Source organism: Mauremys reevesii, linkage group 6, assembly GCF_016161935.1.
Source record: "Mauremys reevesii isolate NIE-2019 linkage group 6, ASM1616193v1, whole genome shotgun sequence".
NCBI classification, from domain to species: domain Eukaryota; kingdom Metazoa; phylum Chordata; order Testudines; family Geoemydidae; genus Mauremys; species Mauremys reevesii.
Window position 1 is genome coordinate 24,806,725 of NC_052628.1, and position 15,375 is coordinate 24,822,099.

The window sequence follows — 15,375 nt, forward strand, 5'->3', positions numbered from 1 at the left end:
GAGAATGTTACTGAGATGGTTTACTCAGTACTTAATCTTACTGAAATAGTTCTAATAATACTTGAGTCTCCAGACCACTTAATGCTTGACAGTCTATTTTTTAGGCCTGGGTGTGGTAGGGAGACAGCGTAGTTACATTGACCAATTTCCTCTTGGTGATGAATGAACATCTAGTGTCCATACTGATTACTTTAGATCTCTTAGCTCTTAGCTGTCTTTGATGTTTACCCATGAAAATATTGTTGACAAGCCTGCAAATAACAGAAGAGATAGAAGAAGTTGGTATTGAAAGAAAATGGTTTCCTCCGTGGAGTACCTAAAGGGTTGTATTGGACTTTTGCTCATCAGAGAGATCACATGCAAGGTACCATAGGGTTTCCGGGTTCTCAATCCTCTGGTTCAACACGTGAGGCCGTTAGGGAAGATATTGTAGATATTGAGCTTCTATGATTTGAAAATGTAGATAACCCAGAGATTTTTTGTGTATTTAATTAGAGTTGAAGAGTGTTATTGCTCAGTGTTTAATTATTATAGGTGCTGTCTGGCTGACACAGAATTTGAATAGGGAAAAGGTAATGCTTTAGACAGGTGAAAACTCCTGCAAGAAATGACAGAAGTTATATCTGCTGTCCTGATTGAGTTTGCCTGCCTTTTAAAATAAATTAAAAAATACCCTTATTCTGGGTTGTTTGGCTGTACCTCTCTTCTTACAAATACCAAAGACAGCTCTGATTTATCCATAAGGTTCCAAGGCTCGGGCATGCCTCTTCTGCCTACAATTTAGGTTCTGTGTCTACAATCATGCAAACAGAGCAATGGCTTAGTATTCCTATGGTTCCTGTTACCACGTCTTCTTTTAAAGCCAAATTTTGGGAGAGCCATGAGAAGTGTGTAGTGGATCATTCCCCAAGTAGGACTACTCATCCAGCTCCATGCCTTCATTATTCTACTCTTCTCCATCATGGCAGAGCCAAACAAAAGGTGCTCCATCTGCTAAGAGATCTTTTCTGGAGTTACAAATGGGGAGCCCTGCCACAATTGTTCCCAATCTAGAGGCCCTCACTGTGCTAAAAGAAGGGGCTCAGAGTCTGGATGATTTGTTTGGGCCTCTACATATTCCACCCATGCCAGCCAAGAAACAGATGGAGACATCTTTGCAAGGGTTCTCTTAAGCAACAAAACTTGGTAAACAGGACTGTGCTTATCAATCAATAATGTTGCAGGATTACATAGAAAAATCTCCCCCAAACTTCTGTAAATCCTTCTCTAAAGAGTACCAAACCAGGTTCTTCATAAACAGTAACAATAATGGTGATATCTAGATCTTTATATAGTATTTTTATTCATAAGTTCTCTGTGTTTTGCCAAGGAGTGGGTATTTGGGTTATTTGCCAAGTGATCTGGCATCTTTTCTGATCTTCCCTCAGGAAGATCTGAGACCTCTTCAGGATTGTTCCCCTACACTTCCTCTCCAGTTATATATTGGATGATAAATAATACCAGAGCTCATGACACATCTCCATGGACTGTGATCCAAAAAAGAACACCAGAGAAGAAAGGAGTAGTGGTAGCCACCTCTGCAGAAAAGGCAAATATCATTCTGTATTAACAGGAATATCATGAGTAAGGCATGGGAGGTAATTGTTCCACTCTACTTGGCACTGGTAAGGCCTCAGCTGGAGTCCTTTGTCCAATTCTGGGTGTGTCACTTTAGGAAAGATGTGGACGAATTGGAGAGAGTCCGGAGGAGAGCCTCAAAAATGCTGGAAATTTTAGAAAATCAGACCTATGAGCAAAGGTTAAAAAAGTTGAGCATGTTTAGTGTTGAGTAAAGAAGACTGCGCGGAGGACCTGATAAATCTTTAAATATGTAATAAAGAGGACAGTGATCAGTTGTCCATATCCTCTGAAGGTAGGACAAGAAGTAGCAGCAAGGCAGATTTAGGTTAGATATTAGGAAAAAGTTCCTAACTATAAGGTTAGTTAAGTACCGGGGTAGCTTACCAAAGGAAGTTGTGGAATCCCCATCACTGGAGATTTTTAAGAGCAGATTAGACAAACACCTGTCAGGGATGGTCTAGGTATACCTGATCCTGTTTCAACATGAGGGGATGGACTAGGTGACCTCTCAGGGGTCCATTTAGCATTACTTTTCTATGATTCTGTGATTCTCAGGGATAGCTATATGGCACAGATGCAGCTGGCCCAGGTCAGCTGACTCCGGCTCACAGGGCTTGGGCTGTGGGGCTAAAAATTGGTCTTAGGCTGGAGCCTGAGCTCTGGAACCCTCCACCCTCACAGAATGTCTGCACAGCAATTTTTTGGGCCCAGAGCCTGAGCCTTATGAGCTTGAGTCAGCTGACCTGGGCTAGATGGGGATTGTACCCCTTGTGCAGACATACCCTCAGTAATCAACTCAGAGTACCCTGTCCAGACTCTAGGATGATATACTTAAAGAAGAGAATCCCTGAACCGTTGTCGATCACCTCACCATGAATTAAGATAGGCACACAGAATGAGAGTCCTTCCAATGCAGCAAAGTTTTGACAGCTTTCTGGTACTGATGTCCAGTGTGCCCATCTTTACCTATAGGTCATAGGGCAGATGGGCCCCATGCATAGGGATTACTCTATTGTCCAAATGGTATGTGAGAGTGCTTAAAGGCTTCCACTTGAGGGCTAGAAACTGTTTCCAATAGGAGATGCAATGGAAGGTGAAGGTTCCATCCAGAGTGATCTGTTCCCTCTGTTTCTTCTGAAAAAAGAAGCTGACTGATGGTAGGATTCCCCCCTCTGCAATCTGAATCCTAAATTGGTGATGCCTTTCAGGGTGTGGGATCAGACCCACGGCATCATAACAAAGAGAATATGATAGGTCAAACTCCAGAGCATCTGCTTCTTAGAGATGAGCATGATCAGGGTGGCTCTTCCAGGATAATCTGAGAAAGGAACACACTGTGGTTCAGTTAGAAAATGTGACAACCGTGGTACAAATATATCATCAAGCGGTAGGAACAAGAAATTTAATTTAAATGCCAAAGAGAAGTAGATTGTCTCCTGTGCGTAAGTTCATCTAACCTCTGCTAGGGTGATCAACCCAAAAGGGTTGCTGAACACAAAACCTGCCTGGCTAAGCCATCAAAGAGAGAGAGCTAATAATGGTTCCTGAACCTTCATGTATTCAAGCTAGTATTTAGAGAGGCTTAGCTCAGTTTGACCTGAGCCTTAGCTGAGACATACTTTAATGGGATATGTTCATGTTCAGTTGTAATGCAAGAGACAAGGCAAGGAAAGTAGACTGAAGATCACTGGGAAAAGATGGTCAGGCTCACAGATTGCCAAGTCAGGGTCTCTAAAACTCTTCTCACCCTCTTCCTTTTTTTTTTCTTTTTTTTTTTTGCTACTAGGAAGAATGATTACGAAGGTATAGGAAGGATGCTGTAGCTGTCATCCTCCCCCCAGACTGGCCAAGAAGGGTGTGGGACTCAAATGCTTTGGAGATATTGCACAGGCTTCCTTTTATTCTCCCCAACAGGCAGGATGTCCTGTTTTAGGACCTGCTTCTTAATCACATCCCAGATTACTCCAGTCTGATTGTTTATTTATTGAGCAGCAAGTCCTAAATAAGGTTGGATAACCCTTCCAAAGTAATGGAGGGTCTCTTAGCCTCACATAAGCCTTGCGCCCTCTCAGCCTACACAAGAGTTTGGACAAAATTATCCTATTGGTTCTAAGAAAGATCAACTGGAAGAAGTCAGGTTTTCTGATTTGCTGGATGTCTTACAGAGTGGCCTACATTTGGACCAAAAGACCACCACCACCATTGCTTCTTGTGTCTCAGCACTAAAGACTGTTATAAAATCAGGCTCATCCAAGTTTCTAGTAGATCACCCCATAGTATCAAAGTTTATTATAGCAGCACTCTTATGTAAACCAAATCTATCCTCCCTACTTGGGATCTTCACCTATCCATTCAAGCAGATATCATCTAATTCCCTTGCTATGAAAACATTCTTCCTTGTCACAATCACATTGGCAAGAAATGTCTTCAGAAACCTTTGCTCTTATGGAATGAGCCTTATTATATTTTCCCTAAGGGCCAGGTTGCTCATCATGCTTCAGAGTTATTCGAAAGGTCAACATATGCTTCATAACATAACAGGAGATCGTTTTGCTTGATGCCTCAACATACAAAAGAGCATGGCATATGCTGCTTGTGAGAAGAGCTGGTAAATTGTATCTTAGTAGAATTGGTCAGTTCAGGAGGGAAGGGGAAACTCTTGTTTATTCTTTCTTCTCCCTCACTATTATTTTTTTCTTCCTGCTTGCCAGATCCCAAATGGTGAAGTCAGAATCCAGAATGGAAAAAAATCAACTGATTATTTTTCTTGGAATAATCTCACAACCCAGTCCACCTCTTCTGAGATCCTTTGGCCTCTTCAGGCTACTCTTAAATAGAATAAGCCTGATTCTCTATTGCCCTATACCTTATGTAGAAGTCATGCCCCAGAGCAAAGTAAGCACAGAATGGTACTGTTTTACACTCACTTTGCACTAGTATAAATACTTTACATAAGGTGAAAGGCAGTGGAGAATCAGGCTTTTAATGTAATTGAATAAGGTATAATTAAGAATAAGAATTGAGTGTTCCAGTACAGTTTCAGAAGTACTCATTTGGATCGAGAATAGAAGTGTGTGTGGGGAATGGACGCAAGCACGTAAGCGCCTTTGTGAAACCTCTGGTACTTGCCAAAAGAGAAATACAGTCTTTATGTCCTGTGATGGCAAAGGGTCGATACCAGAAAGGAAATCATCAGGTAATAGATTTTCTCCTATATGCTGTAGTAAACTGATCTTGTAGGTTCTGGAATATTTACACTTGAGGTCAAAAGGATTTCAAGTTATATATCACAGGAGTTGAAGTCAGTGGTGGAAGGCAGAGTGAGAAACAGCCTTGGCAGAAGCCAGGATTTTGGCCTGGGGGATGAAGATGGGGGCTGATTTGAGAAATACTGGATTGAATAGCTGCAAGATTTTGAGAGTCTGGATGTGAGGAGAAAGGGAATCAAAGATAATTTCATGGTTTCAGGCTTTAGTGGGAGGGAGGATAGTGTAACTGACAGTCGTGATGAAGAAAGGGAAAAAAGGATTAGGTAAAATCCAATTTATGCCATGTTTAGTGTAAAGAGGTTGTAGAACACCTATCATGATGAATTGGAGAAAAAGCAAGGCACAAGAGCCTGGACAAAGGAAAAGAGGACATTTGTGGAGAGAGCTTTTAATTTGAATGTGGACCTTGCCACAGTTATACCTAATTTTTGTCATCGTTAGATCCATGTATTGCAATGTGCTGTCCTTGGAGCTACTTGGAAAATCAATCAGAAACTTCATCTGCAGAATAAGGCTTCATGCTTACTTGCATAGATCGTATTACAATTGCAGTCTGCCTTCCAATTCATTTGAATGCAGTTCAAGGTGTTAACTGATAAATGTCTAAGTGGTTTGAATTGTAGCTACCGCCCCTCTCCTCAAGTGCTATTATGATATCATTAGAAAAGTTTAAGCTAACAGCCCCCATGTTTAAACTAGAGGAGGCTTGATGGCAGGGTATTTTTTAGCAAGGGACCCTTTGTGCCCTTCACTTCTCCACACCGTCACTCCCACACTGGACCAACAGAGCTCAAATTGTTGACCATTGCAAAGTTTATTTATTCTCTTAGGCTTTTTGTGGAACAGAGAATTAAGGGAGCTTGCACTATTTTAAGATGAAAAGAGGTTTTTTAAATTTGTAAAGAATTCGGGAGGTGTGTATGTGAACATTATCCACTTTTTTAAAGTTACTGTTTGTAAAATACTTGTAAATTTGCTCAAAACTTGGAATGAATGTGTTTTAGAAGAGAGGTAATGGCAGAAACAATATCCTCAGTCACTTGTGGACAGAAGCATTGCCTCTAGGTAAATTTACTAAGAACTCCCCTAAAGCAGGAAAGTTGCAAAAGAAATAGACATACTCAGGGATAAAGAATTAAGGAAGGCTATTTTTATTTTCCTTTTGAAATGCTTCCTGACTTCATCTTTCCAAGAACATTTTTAAGCAGGGAGCCTTCTGTGACCTATGGATGTGTTCAGATTTCATTTTATTGCATTTGGAAATGCATAGATATAGTGACTATTGTCTGTCTATAGCTCATTAAGTTTTCAGCATGGACCCCACGAGAATCTATGGAGCCTTCAACCCTTCCTTTTCCCATAGACCAGGTTACCTTTTCATTAACCTAAATCTTTAATAGTTGATGTCCTGGCCTGAACTTATAAGCACTGTGGGAAAAGTTCTGGCCATCTTCACTAGAATGGTGCTTTATCCACTAAATATGAAGTGCTAAAATAAATTGCTAGAAGATATGGGCATCCTTTGCTGCAACTAACTGTATTACATCGGGCCCTAGGATGTTCTTCATCATGCATCTTATTTATACACTTACTCTTTGTAAGCACAAATATTTGTAGAAATACACATTATAAATAATTTAGTGTGCTTTTATATAAACTGTGAAACACCATAACTGTTCAGTTTTTCTGAATTATTATTCTAGGATCAAGACCACCTTTAATCGTACAATCTCAGCCTCCACCTTATTCATCACCTAGAGATGTACCCCCAGACATATTGTTAGATTCTCCAGAAAGAAAGCAAAAGAAACAAAAGAAAATGAAGTTAGGCAAGGATGAAAAAGACCAGACTGAAAAAGCTGCAATGTACGATATCATTAGTTCACCTTCCAAGGACTCCACTAAACTTACGTTAAGACTCTCTCGTGTAAGATCTTCAGATATGGACCAGCAGGATGATATGCTTTCTGGTTTGGAAAACAGTAATGTGTCAGAGGGTGATATTCCTTTTAATATGCAGTACCCAGGACAGACTTCTAAAACACCCATTACTCCACAGGATGTTAATCGCCCACTAAATGCTGCTCAATGTTTGCCTCAGCATGAACAGACAGCATTCCTTCAGGCACAACAAGTGCCTGTTTTACAACAGAACACTTCAGTTGCTGCAAAACAACCTCAAACTCCTGTGGTACAGACACAGCAACAGGTTTCGCAACAAGGAACTATAACGCCATATGATGAAGTAGAGTTGGATGCATTGGCTGAAATTGAGCGGATAGAACGTGAATCAGCTATTGAAAGGGAGCGATTTTCAAAAGAAGTCCAAGATAAAGGTAAAAGGATTGTGTATATATCCTATTATTTCCCATCATCACATAGTTCTATTCTGTTCTGTAGAGGTTCTTATACTGCAATCATCTTTGTTGTCCAAGATGAACTCTGACCTTTCATGTGTGTAATATCTGGTATTACTTTGCTTGCATTCCTCAAAATCTGGAGAGTGAAGTTGTTAGGTTTTTTAATTTGGGTTTATAAGAAATAAAAGTTAAATTATTCATAAACTGCTCTAATTTTGAGCCATGACATTAGATCAGGATAGAGAGGACATTGCTTGTGATGTTACTTGAATTCTGACAGTACCACACAATTACATTGATGGATGGAATCAGTTTCTAATAGATATTAAATAATGGATCAATTAGTTGATGAAAGAGACACTTCCCTTGTGAACTAGTTTACTGACTATACAGTAAAAAGTCTTTTTTTGAAATTACAATAGAATTCCTACACCACTTCTATTTTTATCACCAGTCGTATCTAACATGAAAGGTATATATGTTCAGAATTGTACATTTATTTTAAAGGGAATGGTATGATTGGATAATATATACTTCTACGTTGCCTTAGTTTTTGATCAAGTGAACACCATTGTTTATCTGTAAATTACATATTCCAGTGAACTACTATATACAGTACCTACTTATCAGACTTGTGTTCTCTACGCCAGAGGTTCTCAACCTTTTTCTTTCTGAGGCCTTCCCTCCCCCCACATACTATTAAAAATTCCATGGCCCACCTGTGCCACAACAACTGGTTTTCTGCATATAAAAGTCAGGGCCGGTGTTAGGGGGTAGCAAGCATTGCCTGGGGAAGCTACGTTACCCAGGCTTAGTCTTCAGCCCTGGGTGACGGGCCTCAGGGCCCTGAGCTTCAGCCCCATACAGATTTGGCTTTCTGCCCTGGGCCCCAGGGAGTCTAACCCTGGCCATGCTTGGTGGACCCTCAGGGTCCCTGGACCCCTGGTTGAGAACCACTGCTTTACGCCATAGAGGCTAGACTAACTTTTGGAGTTTTCCCTTTCCCTCTTTATTTAAATATCTATATCTAAAGCCTGCCCTCCATAGATGCCTTTTCAGGATGATCCTTTCTTGGTGCTATTTTACGTTTCTGATCGTGTTAACCAGTTTGAAGGTCATTTGTTATAAAGTTATAACAGTGGAATAAAACCCCACCTCTAGACATTGAAAACAAGGTGTGTGCGTGTGTGTGTGTGTTATGTGAAAATGGCATGTTAAATGAGAATGGGTAAACCTTAGTTTTGTTTAAAGGCAGCCTGTATACTATCTGTGGTTTAACTTCTGAGAGAAAATCTTTTTAAGTCTGATGCTAATTTAGCAGAGGTGTCAGAGAAAAGCCTTGCTGAAGTTAAACAGGGCAACTTCTGACTTGATAATGCATTTGCAACTGGACATGTATGAACAGGGGCGGCTCTAGGTATTTTGCCGCCCCAAGCACGACAGGCAGGCTGCCTTCGGCGGCTTTTCTGCGGGAGGTCCCCAGTCCCGCGGATTCGGCGGCACGCCTGCGGGAGGTCCGCTGAAGCCATGGGACCAGCGTGCCGAAGGCAACCTGCCTGCCGCCCTTGCGGCAACTGGCAGAGCGCCCCCCGTGGCTTGTCACCCCAGGCACGTGCTAGGCGTGCTGGTGCCTGGAGCCGCCCCTGTGTATGAAGCAACATCTGGACTGGGCTCTATTTTAGTTGGCACCAAATGTGGGTATTAACAAATGCAGACTTAATCACCCATCCAGGGAGAGCACAAGTTTTTCCCTTATTTAGACCAAAAATTTTGTTAAATAAGTCAAAACATGTTTCTAACCTAAATGTTGTTATGGCTGATCCACCCATTTAATATTTATAACTGGAATTAATAAAACTTTTAAAAATATTTTATTTGGTGATAAATTTGAGTCTTGTCATGTCACATTATGCATCATTGCAGATAATCAGTATATGGAGAAAAATATGTGCTCTCTTCAAAGGTATCCCTTCTTAATCTGATTTTAATATACTTTTGATTGAAATAAATGCTTTTCTGAATGGCTAAGCTGCTACACTTCTTCTACTAATAATTTAACTTGATTTAAGTGCTTTCAATTTATTTGCTAACCCTTTGTTTCTTCAAGAATTGTCTCTGTAGATCCCAGCTCCTGGGATGTTCTCCAAGGCCTTAAACTGAGAACCATCTAGAAAAGCAGTGTCTTTTGGGGTTGCATGACCACACTTCTGCAGCACTCAAATATTCAGAGCAATATTGTAAAAGAGGATTCATAGACCAAACCACTCTGTTAGTACTTCATTGTGGCTACTGAACCATCTTAGTGCTCCTGTCTCTCTGCACTGTAATTTTTTGCGTATACTTAGTTTTTAAGAAAAGTGTAGGTCTGTTCTTTACTTAATTTTTTGGTAACTTTTCTGCCATTGCGTGTAAAAATTTGAGTGTTGCATCCCTAAGGTGGTGCGACCTGACTTCAGTCAGTGCAGTTGGTTGTCCTAGGTTTTTCTGGCTAGTTCTTGGCTCTGGTTCTCTCCTGGTTTTGTATGGCTGACAAGAACAAGTGCACAGGCTTTAATTGATGCCCATACTGCAAAGCCAAAATGTTCACTACGGACAAATACATCCAGTGTTTCCTGTTCTTGAGTGGGTAATTCCCCAGAGGCTGCTCTGAGTTTTATGCCTTATCTCTCAGGATAAGGAACATGAACAAAAGTGTATTTGGTGCCTAGTCCTTGAAGAGTACCTTCTGATCTCAGCCTGCTGGTCCTAGAACCATCAAAGGCTTCTTTTATATGATCACCCCCAGGAACCATTGAAAGCTTGGTGGTCTTTCCCAAGGCTTCCTCAGCTATGGGGTCCTTTGGGGTTATGATGTCTATACAGCACTGTACTTTCTCAGAGATGCACTCTTAAGGCTTCTCACAGCCATAGTCTAAACTTCAAGGCTTTTGGTGCATATGAACATTTTCTTTCCGTGGGTGTTGAATCATTCTGGAGAAGAGGAGGAACTCTCCTGGGGATTCTTTTCAGAACTGGCATGAATGATGCTCTTTAGAAAGAAATGCTGTGATTCTTGAGATTGGTTGGTACATATGAGGGATGGGGATCTATAGACTTTGGAGATTATGGTGCCATCCTCATTGAGTGCCTCAATTCCAATACCCCTGTATTTAGCTCCCTCAGAACAAAGCTGCTTCAAGTTGAGTGGAGACCTCAACTTTGATGATGGCACTGGAGCAGCGTACTAAGCAGATGCCTCTTTCTCTGGGCTGTGCCAAATCTTTCTGGAATAAAGAAGAAAAAGGGAGATATTAGGGCACAGGTTGCTGCTCCAAGAACTGACATGGTTGACCTTAGCTTCATCAGATGTGAGTTGGAAGCATCACCCTGATGCACTGCCCCACACCAAAAAGCTCTTCTGGGATCCATTTCATTATTTTGTCCTTATGGTCATTTGGGCCTTCATTTACATGACCTTTTTTAGTCTTTCCATCATGACCAAAAGGTACTGAAATTTTTGGGAAAACCTGTAATTTTTTCTTTGCCTGCTCTTGGGAAGAACAAGCCATCATCTCTTCCTCCTCTTCCACTTCGGGAATCATTCTCTAAATTGATCAGCATTGTGAACAACTTGCCTGTATTAGAAAAAAAACTGGTAAAGATTATGATAAATGGTATGAGCCTACATTATGGAGTGAGAAAGCCTCTCCAGTTAAATGTCACAGTGGCCTCAACGTCCTCATCAAACATCTGTCTTAGGACATGTATTCTCTGAAAAGATGGCAATGGTGGCTTATCAGTTTAATCCAGCTTCTGTTTATCAAGTCTCAGGTGTCAGTAGAAGACATAAATGGCAACATGAGTGATTCCTGAAGGATTTTGTAGGAAATGGGATAATCTTTGCATCTCTTTGAGATAAGAATTATCATGATGTGACCCAACCCCAGGTCAAGTACACGGGTAGACCTGTATATGCTAATAGGCCTTTTTATTTTGGATGGTAGACAAGACTCCTTGTTTCTACTTCTGATCATAGTCAGGAAAATTGGAAATTACAAGGATGTACCTATTTTTCATAGCTCCTACTTGGGCTCATCAATTTAAGTATTCAGACTTTCTGTATTTCTTGATGCTTCTGTTCTTAACTATTTTTGAATTTTCTCTTGGGAGCACAGCCACATTCTTCATTCTGATCTTAGTCTGTTCAGCGTACTTTATAAAATTCTGACATTGAGTGTTCTAAGGAAGTCCAGCCTTCCCTGGGGACCACACCTTGAGATGGAGGGAAAGTTTGTGTTCCAGTGTCCCTGAGCACTCTACTAGCAGGAGTTTTAACTCCTGACAGCACCACCCAAGCTGGACAGGTCAAAGGGTGGGCACCAGCAGTCCAAAAGCAGTCAATTAGTCCTTCAGGTTGGAGGTTGAGCAATAGGCCAGCAATCTATCCTTGTAAAAGAGTTCAGTTATAGAAACACATCAAGGTAGTAATTTTGGCAAACAGCATGATAGACAGAGATAGTGAACACGTTCGTGCCCTAAGTGACATGTGACTCTGTGTGGGAAGGATGCAGATCCAGAAGAAAGTGCAGGAAAGTTACAATCTAGAAAATTTCCAACAAGGAATGGTTTTTTGAAGCAGAAGAGATTTTCTTGGGGTTAGATAACAATTTGGACCTTTATCAACACCAGTTCCTTAGATTTTGACTGTCTTATTTGAAAAAAATCTGGTTTGTCTCTTGCCACTGTTAGGATGCTTATGTACATTATTTTTGTATATGATCCTACTGTTCAAAGTTTTAATCTTGCATCATATTATACTTTTTTAAATGTTCACTAACTCTCCAGTTGAAGAGCCTATTATATCTTGGGATTTAAACTTAGTACTTACAACATTAATAGAGGCACCTTTTAAACTTGAAAACTGCCTTTCTGAATGCTATAACCTCATCAAGGAGAATGAACTGGAGGTTTTAATGGCTGACCTTCCTTACAGGGGTTAAAAGTATCACCTCCTATTTTTATGTCAACTAGTTAATGTTTTTCCCCTAGACCACATACGTTACTTTGGGAAGTAGATAACATATTCATAATATTAATAGGGCCGTACACTACTGTTTAGAAAGAGGAAGGAAGAAAACCCATCTAGAAGTCATCTAGTTAATATATAGCTTTTAGTGAAAAATCCAAAAGGGGAATCCATTTCTGTTTAGAGTTTCAAAATGCATTAGTCTTGGGTTCAGATTTGCAATAATTTTAGTTGGAGGCCCTGTATTTATAGGATTGAACACTCATTCTTTTGGATCCTAGGCAGGTTCATAATCATTTTTATGTAATGTGTCTGTCATAGAAACTTACCTGGAGTTACAGTTCTAGCTGTACAGAGTACTGTTCTCTCCCAAATTAATGAATCTAGAGCAGTCATGCAACTGTCACTTAATTCTCAGCTCTTCTCCTGAGAGGCTACTGCACTTAATTCCCTAAAACTAGGGATCTACAGAGGCAATTCTTAAAGGAGAAAAAGATTACCTACCAGTAACTGCATTTTTCCAGTACATTGCCTCTGAAGATCCATTCTCCTCACTTCTTTGGTATCCTTGTGTGGATTCTTCAAACTAATGGAAGAAACGGCTATTCGGACCCTTTTATAAATTTGCTTCCTGTGTTTCGATCTGTGAGGGGGCACTTGCATGTCCCCTGTGGGCGCTTCTTTTCTAGATGGTTCCAAGCTGAAAGCAGCAGACACATACATCCCAAGAGTGTGGATATGCAGGAGCAATACACTCAAAACTACAGTTATTGGTAAGTAATCTTTTTGTAATGTAACTTTTACGTTTAAAAAAAAAAACACAGTGAGCAATAAGAATTAATTACTGATGTTGCCTGAGGCATTGTGTGTAATTTAATATTGCCTATAAATTTCATGACAAAATGTGTAGCTACAGGCAATGTGTTACTGGTGTACAAAATGAATGGTAGAAGCTTAAGATCATTCTTTGTTTTCCTTAAAAAAAAAAAAAAGACATGAGTTTTACCGTTTGTATACTTATCCTGTGTAAAAGTAGAGTCACAGATACAAGGAAGAAGTTGAAATGAGGCATTTGTGAATACTTAATATGAGAGGAGGACAACTTGGATGGATATATCATTATATATATGTGTTTTATATATATATATATTAGTGTTCCTACAAAAAAAAGAAAATGAGACAAAATAGGATGCTTGTATGTATTTTTCATGTGTGAAAGGTAAACTTTATGTAGTCTGCATTTTGTATCACTGTACGCTACACTAGGTGGAGCTAGTGTCCTTATGTAGCATTGGCAATGAAAAAAGTTTCCTATTTAACATAGATGTGATTGTAATAATGAAGAAAAAAGGAATTTCAGTTTAGTCACTGAAATTAGATGTTACAGTCCATCTGTAAAAGTTGCTTGAATTTCCCATTTTAAAGAAGGTGAAATAACAGACTAAGCAAAGAAAACATGTTAAAACACTTCTGAATGTTTTTTTTTTAAATATAGTGTAGACTCTAATGGCAGTGTAGGCTAGACTCTTCCAAGTAGAAGTTTGTTGAAGTGTGAACCTGGTCTCTGAGGATAGTAGTAAAGTAGTATTTTATTTTAAGATCTAAAATAAAACTGCTTTATTGAGACTATGGCCTAATAATAGGACTACCACTGTACCTATTGAAAGGATGGGAGAAGAGAATTTATGACAAAAGGAATTGTCCAGCGAATAATTCGGCCCTTGTTCTTTGTGCAGTCATGTGTAACAGAGAAGGTGAAGATATAAAGTTGGAGCTAAAAAAAAGTTGTTGCAAGTTAAGATGAACTTACTTCTTTTGTAGTTTGTAACTGGTGGCTGAATCCACTCTGATATTAATTAACATAACATTAACATAACATGACATGACGTAGGCTATGCTCATTATCAGGCTGCATAAATGTCATTGCAATTAGTTAAAGTACCGGTAATTTCAAATCCAAGGTATGATGGTGTCAGAATAAATCAGTAAACTATCAGAGGAATGTTGGGGAGCATAAAACAATTTGGCAATAAACATTTAAGAGTTTGCCACTTACATAAGCTGGTGGATATAAACCAAATTGTAAATCAGTCTCTCACAAGTAGTACTTGAATAAATGGTCATTTTTTTTCACTAAGGATATTACCAGGTTTTTTTACACTTTTCTGTGTTCATTTTTTTTCAGATTTTCTTACAATTCTAAGTATGTGTGCTATATTTTCAACATATTCATTATGAAAACCTATTTCTTGGGAGAGGTTAAAGTAGGTTACACATTAAACTGTTAAAATGAGAGAGATTTAGTACGGAACTACAGTGTCTGAATGGTGTTCAAGCTGGGCTGCCACTCTTCCATAGTTTTAGTCATGCAATTTTCTAGTGTACTAATGTAAATTGCCCCGACAATACAGAGGCACGTTAGTCAGCTTGACAGGAGCACAGAGTTACAAGGATCAGGAGAAGAAAAATTATAATGCCTTGTGTGAGCTTTCAGCTCCTAATAACACTACCCACATTACCATCCTATTACAAACACACTTCCAAAAATAAGCTGGTCAACTTCCTGAATTCAGCAAAACTGCTCTTAAGCCTCCTTCAGCCTAAGGCTAAGGCAGATCAGCTGAGGAACTACTTAGTCTCAGTGTTTTCTCCTGACATCCTTCTTTATGGGGTGTTCCTTTTCCCTGTGTGACTAGAAGGAGATTGGGTCTTTTGGCTCCAGAAATTAGCAGTCACCCCTCAACACAAGTTTCTAAAGTCCTCTGCTTTCAGACTTGAACTTATGGCAGACCTTAGGTGTCTACTTATTGCAGAGACTTTGGAAGCTTATTTAAGTAAGCTTTCAGAAACATAAGGCTTTTTGATGTTCCATGCTAAACTAATTTTAGACACACACTCTCACTCACACTCTAAAATATTTAAAAGTTTAGCTCTGTTCTACAGCCTTTAACCCATTTACAGCCAGGAATCAGTAGTATGGAATCAATCTCCTTTGAGATGCTGAAGAGGAATGGAGACATTCAAGACATCATGGACCTGCAGTCTGAATAAATCCACAAGCAAGTCAAATTAGAGAAAGGAGATGAAAGGATGATGTAACTAAGGTGACTTCATGACATCT

At 39.7% G+C, this 15,375-nt stretch overlaps 1 protein-coding gene across 4 annotated transcripts in view; it reads left to right on the forward strand.

The window, feature by feature from the left end:
* The window catches only part of NIPBL (NIPBL cohesin loading factor), a 271,388-nt gene that overhangs the window by 127,353 nt on the left and 128,660 nt on the right, over positions 1-15,375 (forward strand). For all 4 annotated transcript variants that reach the window (XM_039543426.1, XM_039543430.1, XM_039543427.1 and 1 more), the window contains one exon: positions 6,593-7,225. In XM_039543426.1, the coding sequence (XP_039399360.1) occupies positions 6,593-7,225 (633 nt within the window). The remainder of the gene's footprint in view (positions 1-6,592; positions 7,226-15,375) is intronic.